Source organism: Lipotes vexillifer, unplaced genomic scaffold, assembly GCF_000442215.2.
Source record: "Lipotes vexillifer unplaced genomic scaffold, Lipotes_vexillifer_v1.1 scaffold134, whole genome shotgun sequence".
In the NCBI taxonomy this organism is placed as follows: domain Eukaryota; kingdom Metazoa; phylum Chordata; class Mammalia; order Artiodactyla; family Lipotidae; genus Lipotes; species Lipotes vexillifer.
The window spans coordinates 2189162-2198989 of record NW_006787464.1 but is presented as its reverse complement, the minus strand read 5'-3'; the positions used below and the strand labels follow the sequence as shown (position 1 = coordinate 2198989).

The window sequence follows — 9828 nt, the reverse complement described above, 5'->3', positions numbered from 1 at the left end:
TTTCCCTATGAACTCTACCATCTATTTGAAACTTGATGTCCAGTTTCTTTAATGACATATTTGTCTTATTTGAGAGGCAAATGAAATTGAACTGAGTTGGTAATGGGGTTAAGAAAGGAATAACTTGCCATTGTCCATTAATATCTACTTAACTGGAGACTACATAGTTCCATGATGGGGCATTCTAGCAGAAAAGTTCTGCTCTATTACTGGAGCAAACCCCTGGTGCTCCAAGGAATATAGTTAAGTCGTTCTAACTGTCCATGTGCCAGATCAGAAAGAAATGCATCTAAACGTATTAGAATTGAGTGATTCTCTTCTTAACTGTCCAGTGATGTAATAATCCACAATAGATATGTAATGAAAAACAATAATGGACATCTCTACCATAATTCTGTAACAAAACATTGGCATTTATGATGAAGCTAAAAGAGAGTAAATTCCATTTGCTGGTTAGAGGACTAGTATCTGTTCAAGAGACATTTTAAAAGTCAAGGTAGGGATAAACCATTAGTGCTTTCATACAGAGAACTGAAAAAAAAATCAAAAGAATTTAAATATAACTGCTCTACAACTTGATACTAGGTCTTGAACAGTTCTCAAAATTATTACCATAGTTGTTTCTTTTTACCCAACTGTCTATCTATACTCTTTGCTGCTGTCTCTTTTTCCTCAGAATTTCTGGAAACTTTTCAAGAGGAGATATGGCACACATTATTGGCATGCTAAAAAAACGGATTTTTCCTAGACCCAAAGTAATCCCCATAAAAATATTTAGAGAAATTTCTCATGAACTAACATTCCCCTAACTCTGAGAGTTGCTGCAATGACACAATTTAATAGACAAAAGACACTATATTTATACCCAAAGACTTATATTTTCATTATGCATTTTTAACTATATATACATATATATGTATATATATGTATAAGCTATGATTTATAAATATAGTGTGTGAGTATATATATGTTTTCACATATGTAGGGTTTATAGATTTAGTAAATAAAAATTCAGAATACCCAGTTAAATTTAAATTTCAGATAAACAACAAATGTTTCTTTTTAGTATAAATATGTCCCAGATATTACATGTCCTAAATATCCCTTAAAGAGACTGGATTTCAAAGTCATACACTCATAATGTGTAAGGTTTAGAGGTACTGTATATTTTTAGATAATTTAAAATATTCAAACTTGCTCTTTTTGACAGAAGTCTTTCCTTCTGATGAAAAACACCTGCAACTGTTACTGAAGCTTCACAGTTTCATTTTATGTACCTGACCTTTCCCTTTTAATATGGCTGTTAATAGAGACAGACCCCCAAAAAGGTACTATGACAGACTGAGGATGCTGGCCTGATAATTACACACAGCAGAGGCTTTATTTTTCTACAGATGACAAAAATCACAGTAGCAATGAGAAAAATCAGGGAATCAAGGTAAGCTATTTAGGTACTCTTTTGTTTTTCCACTTAAGCCTTCTGCAACTTCTGTGCACGATGGCTAATATTTAACCTCAAGGTTCTAAAGCCAGTTCCAGTGCCATGGGACGTTAATGCGATTCCAAAGCAGAAGACTAAGGTCTCTTTTGAATGATTACATAGCCAGAGGTTCTACAATTTGTTACATTTTTAAAATTAGAAATCTTACCATGGATCAGACCCACGGTCCTTTCAGTTTAGTGTCCTCTCCTGACCAGCGGAAAACACGACCTATGCTTCAAGGCCTTCATTTTTAACTTGAAAGCAATGCCACAGAACAGGAAAATCATCCCCCAAACATTCTACATTCTTTTCATAACCCGATAAAAATTGGTCATGATTCTCTTTAAGAACTGATTTGCAATTTTATCCTATAACATCTCCTGGGTTGCTTAAAATCCTGCATTAAATATTGCCTTATTAAAATTTCCACTATTTTTGCAGCCATAAAACTCTACCATAGCTGATTTTTGAGATTACTACTATACCCCTTTTAAACACAATATGCAGCATATCTTGTGTTTAGTAGTAATTATATTGATTTCAGCTAGAAACTTTCACATACCCTTTGAGATAAAAGACAACGGGACGCTTCAAAATATCCCCTGGGAATCGCTGCTTCTGGATTAGCAGTTTCCCAGGGTTGGGACAGCCGCTTAGTCTGGAAATGTTCAAGATCAACTCTAGGGACCATCAAATAAATAAAGAAAATCCCTGGGTTACATAGAAATATCCTTTTCTTCCCTGGATAAATATATGTTATCTGTTGGTATTTTGGTAATCCGTACGCTAGAATACGTCCTTGCAAATTGAGAAGAATCTACCATAGGTTAGAGATTTGAACATATTTTTAAATCATAAAGGATGAATACAGTAGTCTTAAGTAATTTTATCCTCAAAAAAGACAGTTATACTTGTTGTGCATTTTGTTTTTCCTATTATTAGCTACCAAAGTTTAGAAGAGATGGATGGATGCTTTGCAGAACAGCGTACCCCCAGATGTACAGGTTTGTTGGGTGCATGAAACTACTTATAAAAGTAGTTTCAGAGTTAGATGCATAGGTTGTACATGAAGTAGAAGGGGTTCTGACTACAGGATGGCCTTACCGGTGGGGTCTAACAGCACAAATAAGACTCTAACAGCAGACCCAACATCATAATAACATGACATAGGATCAACTAGGTCTGAAAATAAACTCCTATATTGTAACTTAGACTAAGAAACTTGGCAAGTTGCTGAGTTTCTTGGAGACTAAGTTTTTCTATCTTTAAAATCGGAAGGTTAGAAACAATATATATGCAGTGGTTGGTAAGGTGTCTGAGACTTGTAGAATTTGTACTTAAAACTGAGTTTTTCTCTGAATTTTCAAAGAATCTGAGCTCTTGGCACCTTTTTCACTTGGCTTGCATCTGGGTGGAGGTTTTGGTTGGCTCTTTAGCACCTAAACTCTTTTCTTTTCATTGTTGACAAGAAATTAACTAGAGAATTTCCCTGATATGCTGCTGCAGCAGGTGTGATGCAGTGCTATGTCATATAGATTACGTGACACATGAGTTACTCATAGAAATTCTGGCTCGCTGGTTGACATTTAGATTATTCATCAGTCTAAGGAGTGTAAACCAGAATTGCCAGAAAGATAGATGAAACCTGTCAGATAAAGCCATAACTCAAAATGGCCTTGTGTTAAAGCCATACCTTTGAAAAGTTTATTTTGGAGATGTCCAGCTATTTCAAATCTAGCCTTTCATGATTTCATGACTTAGCCAATTTCCTCAAATTAAGAGACTTCAGAAAAAAAAAAAAAAAAAAAAAAAAAATTAAGAGACTTCAGAACTCTTTATGTATTAACCAGAAGCCATGAATGGCCACAGATTGCCTGACATAAGGACAACTGTACCAAGTATGCATTTTACTCAGATTTCCACAGTTCAGGTCAATCCAGCAGCATATCTGAATTCATTGAATATGTGGCCAAGGTGGGGATGAGAGGAGTACCAGCAATATGTCAGGAATGAGAAATACAACCAAACAATGGCATAATGACTAAGCTCCTATGCCCCAGACACAACAGATATGGCAAATGGTTGAGTTTTAGACACAACATGTATTCACAGACATGCTCCCAGCTGAGTGTGCAGTGGCTATTGTCAGTCTCTGCAGAGCTTAGATTCTGGCCCACAGGATGCAGACTTTTCAAGAGAAAGGTAAGCTGAATACCCCGATGTCGAACCAAAACAACAACAAAAATGTGCTTCATAGTTCTGCTCACGAGGAAAGAACATTTGTCCCCAAGACTTCGTTCGGTGTTATCTGATTGCATTTGGGGAAGGCTCTGGTGCAAGCTTCTGCTGCTTCTGAGGGTACTTTGAAGAGCCACTGTGAACCAGATGGGAATTTCTCATCAAAGCTAACAATGAGAAAAACTAGAATTGGTCATGGGAAGCACCTATGTGTAACACGGTACAGTGTAACAGGAAACGGGATTCTTGGGTTCTAATAGATGTGCCATTAACAATATAGTTGGTCCCCAACAAATTAAGTTTCCGAGCCATCATGCACATGATCCAACACATATTTATTTGAATGCCTAGAGCTATTCTAAATGCCAGAGCTACAATAATGAACAAGGTAGACACAATTCATGTCACCAATAACCTTACAGTCAAAGAGAGGAGATTAGTAAAAACCAAGTTCTACAACAAAAACAACAAAAAAAGTCAAAAATCATAAATTGTGACAGCAAATTGTAAAACAAATAAGCTACTGGCTTAGGATAATTAGAGAAGACCTCTCCAAAGAGAAAACATCTAAGCTGAGGTCTGAAAAATAAGAAGGTCGAGCTCTAGCTTTAAAATTCTATGATTAGGGCCTCCCTGGTGGCGCAGTGGTTGGGAGTCCGCCTGCCGATGCAGGGGATGCGGGTTCGTGCCCCAGTCCGGGAGGATCCCACATGCCGCGGAGCGGCTGGGCCCGTGGGCCATGGCCGCTGAGCCTGCGCGTCCGGCAACGGGAGAGGCCACGACAGTGAGAGGCCCACATATCGCAAAAAAAAAAAAAAAAAAAAATTCTATGATTATATGTTTTGTTGGCAAGGCATAAAAGAATATAATAAATTACCCTGTGGATTTCCTTTTAATTATTATTATTATTATTTTTAAACTTTTATTGGTGTGCAAAATACACACAAAATAGTGTACAAAATGACCATACTTGTTTAACAAGCACTCAGGTAGGAAAGGAGAATATTACCAGCAAAAAAATCCATTTTGCTCTCTTCCAATCATTAACCACCGCATTTCAAAGGTAACATCCTGATAAAAAATATTAGTTTTTCCTGCTGTTGTTCTTTTATAAAAATGTAAACATACATCATACTAATCTTTTGGTTTTCCTTTTAATTACTATTTTTAAGTCATTTGACTTTGAAGTAAAGAGAACAGATTTGATTCTAAGCATCATGATTTAGTGGCTGAGGGTCTTGGACACAGCTTGTAGCTTGGTTTCACATTGAATATGGAGATATAATAATACTTTCCTCTTGGTGAGCATCAGAGGAGATAACATAGGTGAGAGTGCTGTGTATGGAGCAAAGGGCTCTTCAGATAGGTTTCCTTGCCATGCTATCTTGGATCTGGCAACACAAAAATAACAAACAGCTATACACTTAAAGAGAGTGGCCCTTTACGTAATGCTCTATCTTGGCACCGCAGGAAGCTTTGAGAGCAAATAAGCTGTAAGTGAAGAAATGGGCCTTAAAAATCTCTACACTGCCCCATAATTAATGTGCCCTCAGGCAAAACCAGAGTCCTTGGGAAAGTGCAGTCCTGGCTCATGTAGTTAGATTTGAAATGTGTTCAAAGAAGAAAAATCTCTCCTGAATCATCTCTTACCAGTATCCCCTCCTTCTTCATTACCTTTTACCAAAAAGCTCAATTTTACTCATTTTAACTCAATATATTTATTTTACTTTAAAAAAAAGAGAATCCAGTCTTGCCCAGGGGTTCATGTTTTTGTTTGTTTATTTTGGCAAAGTTCTCCTATTTTAGGATTTATCAAGGGCCCTGAAAAGCATTTTTTGAAAAGCAATCTATGACCTTTCTCAGTTAGAAATTTTACTATTTTACTATGCAGCATTCAACAATGACCTTACCTTAATGCTTCAAACATACAAAAAAAGATTATTAGTAGAGGAGTATTTTTAATTATTGCAAGCAAAGTAAAATGAACATACTGAAATTAAATTATACTGATTTTAAAGTGTTTAAAAAATAATACTGATAAATCTTGAGATATTATCAGGGATGCTCCCATGCAATTGGTAAGACAGATGCAAATCAATGTGGTGCAATGTAGATCTTAAGTGTGTTAAAATACAGCAGGGAAGAATTCAGTGGCAGTTCATCCTGTCAAGAACACAAGTAATGTACCAGCCCTGGCCAAGAAAAACATGCCCATTGCATCAATAAACGCAGATCTAGCTAAATCATTCTGACTCAATTACGGAATGGAGCCAGGAGCAGTGATCGCAATGGACAGGGACTGAGGCAAGGAGAGCACTGTGCCCTTTCATCTTGGTGGATGGGTAGCATCTGGTCAGTGAAACTGACCCTTCTGGGCTATCTACAGCAGGAGTTAGAGTCCATCTCATTAGTGACCCATCAGAAAGTCTCTAGCTTCTCACAGGCAAATGGGTGTGCAAAAGGATACTGGAAATGTACATTACCCCTGGATAGTCTAAGCATGTTCCATGAATTTAAAGTTTTTGAAAATGCAAAAAAATGTTTCCATCTTTAAACAGTGCTGTGCCCACCAGTGAGGTCATCACCTGTCCTAGCACTGGTCAAAACCAGGATAAGCTATCAAAACTCCCAGTGCCAACAAATTTCCTAAATGACCAAATCAAGTAGAACTGCAGAGAGCTTTTCCAAATAAAACAAAACCAAAATCAATTACCACCAACTGACAAAAGCCTTCATCTGCTTTTCACTTCCCTCCTGACAGACAGAAGTAGAGCTATGCCTCCTTAATAATTTTTAGCCCAACTACCACTACAAGCAAATGTGGAGCCTCAAAAATGCAAAGCAGAATTTCAGGACTCAAGAGCTTGCAAACTGGAGCAGACATAAATAAAACCCCAGATAATGAAAATGTTAGCTATGATATTAACCAATAAGGTAGCTAAGAGGATGGTCTATGAAAATTTGATCCAAGTCAGGGTAGCTAAGGCAGGGTTTCAAAAAAAGAAAGCCAAGAAGTCTAGCAGACCAGGAGTAGGTTCACAGTACAGGGCCTGATGATGTATTTGAGCCAAAGGGAGGTTTTCTAGGCAACAGGATACCAAGAGAGGGGTAGAGCCAACATTTCTTCATTCTCGGGTTATAATAAAACTCTTCCTTGTTTTCAATAGATCTTCTGATATCGAGGGTAGAGAGGAAGTTGGAAGTCCACTGTCGGGAACAACCAGAGCTACTAAAATTTTAGTCTATTTTTTTCAACTCTGTCAGTTCTTTTCCTATACTCAGCTGATTATCCTGGTTATTAAATAATCTCCTCTCCCCCCTTTCGCCCCCAGCAGTGAAATCTCCTTTTACATATTTTAACTTTTAAATTCAAGTCTTCTGTATCTTATTATAACGGCTAAAAAACTAAATTTTCGTATCCATCCAGGAGTTGAAAATTTTCTTTTCATTTCCTACATTATATGCTAAGAAAATTTCTAACTTTGTCCTACTTGATAAAATAAGTAATGATTAGCAATGGGTAAATATCAAAAGAGCTAAAGTTAGACTATCAAGGATATTTTGGCATGGAATGATTTCCCTTAATAAACATTATCCACTAGTCCCTTTTTATTGGTGGAGGATATGTTCCACCCCCAGTGGATGCATGAAACTGAAGATAGTACTGCACTCTATATATACAATGTTTTTTCCTATACATTCATACCTATGATAAAGTTTAATTTACAGATTAGGCACAGTGAGAGATTAACAACAATAAATACTAAAATAAAACAATTATAACAATGTACTGTAATAAAGGTTACGGGAATGTGGCCTCTCTCTTGAAATATCTTATTGTACAAATTTAATGCTTTTTCCGTCTCAATTAAGTACTTATCACACAGCGTGGCCGTGACTTTTGCAGCTTGAGGAGCAAAACTGGCACAAATTTCTTTTTTCTTTTTCACATTTTCACCAATAGAAGATTTATTCTTACCATAGATCTTAGCAAGCTCAGCATATGATTTTTTTCTTTCCTTATTAAGTTGAGGACTTTTACCTTTTCACTTAAAGGAAGCACTTTATAACTCCTCTTTGGCATATCTGAATGGCCAGCAGCACTACTCTAGTGCTTTGGGGCCATTATTATGTAAAATGTAAAGTAAGGGTCACTTGAACACAAGCACTGAGATACCAGGACAATTGATCTGATAACCCCTCTGGCTACTAAGTGACTATTGGGCAGGATATGCTGGACAAAGGGGTGAATCACGTGCCTCCGGGTGGGTGAAGTGGGACGGTGTGTGATTTCATCATACTAATCAGAACAGCGCGCAATTTAAAACTTAGAAATTGTTTACTTCTGGAATTTTCCATTAAATATTTTTGGACTGCAGTTGACCATGGGTTACTGAAATGGTGGAAAGCAAAACCACAGATAAGGGGGAGGGACTACTATACACGAGATAATCAGTTCTTCCCAAGTCATTTTCCCTTTATTTTTTCCTGCATCTGCTCATTTTAAGTAGTTAGGTTAATAGTTCAGAGTTTGTCAATGTTTTATGGCAAGATATTCGTAACATGTGCTTAACTCAGACATCTGAGTTAAACATCAAAATTCATCTTGAGCTACCTAAACACATCAAAATGTATCTCTATCTACTGTAAATGAGGTTTATTTGATTTAAAACGTTGACAAGGCATTAATTACATCAATATTGTTTCTAAATTTGTAGCTGCCAACACTGTTGAACCCAACTCCACCAAGATGTTGATAACACAACTCAAGAATCCAGAAATCTTATTTGAGTTGGGAGAGCTTTGCATAATTTGGGCCACTGGGCAGAAACATTCTGGAGTACAGGGATAGGGTCAACCTGAGATCACTGTCTTCGTTTCTACTTCCTAAGCCAACAGCTCTGCTAAGTAGCAGAGAGAACTGGAACATTGACTATTTTCCTACCAGTTGGTAAAACTCTCCAATTCATCACCTTCAGTTTCAGAGAGAGGAAAGGAAGAAATAGAAAGAAACTGAAGGAGTTTTACTAATCACAGGGTTTTTACTACTTAAATTTTGGCATTGGGATCAGTGGGAAAGCAAATAAGTATCAAAGCCTTAAAAATGGTGCCTTTTAATCCATTAATTCCATTTATGGAAATCTAACCTAAGAAAAGAATGAAGAAATAGGCTATTACGTTAACTGAAAAAGTTGGAAATAAATTATCTGTAGGGTAGCATTTCAATTATGTGAGGATGAAAATATTAATCCTGGTTGCCTTAATGAGATTTTTTATCTGATGATATATGTATGTATATATATGCCTCTTATATTAATATGTATTAATTCAGATATATTAATATGTATATTTATTCAGAAATTGAAACAGCAAAAAGCAAAGAGAAGAAAAACAAAACAACCAATGCCAGGGACATTTAAAGTAACTTGCTCCAACTATTTCCTGCTAGATTTTGATCACAAAATTTTCAGGAATACTAAATTAGTTCTCTTTACTTGAAATGATTAAGACATGTAGAGTTTTTATTCATGAAGAGTAATGAGAAGGTTAAAAATCAATGCAAGCTAAAGACGGAATGTCCCACGTCTTTCTTAAGCTTAATCAGCTTTTTGCTGAAGATGAAGAGCAAGCTGGATTTTAGTACCTTAATCTGCCACTAATTAACCTGATGACTCTGGAGAAGTCATGTCATAATAAAATTACTTTTCATTTAGATTGCTTTTTTATATTTTACAAAGATCTTTGGAGCATATTAGATATTTAACCCTCAGTTTTTATAATCCTCATCTATAAAATGAAGTCTTAAAATAGGTAATACCTATGGCTCCGTTATGGGCTTAAAGTTCTGGAATTTTGTCTAATGCAACCGCATAAGACTATAGCTAGAAAGAATATATTCAGGTCTCTTTTGGTTAGGTTTATCAACTTTTATCATCCATACTGACCAAAGACATTAGATCGTTGCCAAATTATCACTCCACTTTGCCCCATTTGATTAGCTTTAGCACACAGCCTATGTGGTTGAGCTGGACAGATATTTTTATTTAATGATAACACCTCTTCTTACTGTTTTCTTTCCAAAATAACCGTTTTAAATTTTCAGACAT

The 9828-nt window shown here is 36.3% G+C and overlaps 1 protein-coding gene across 1 annotated transcript in view; it reads right to left on the bottom strand.

Moving 5' to 3' along the window:
* Positions 1-9828, bottom strand: part of PDE4B (phosphodiesterase 4B) — a 494025-nt gene that overhangs the window by 22195 nt on the left and 462002 nt on the right. The window contains 1 exon segment of the mRNA XM_007460087.1: positions 2923-2927. Coding sequence (XP_007460149.1) covers positions 2923-2927 — 5 coding nt within the window.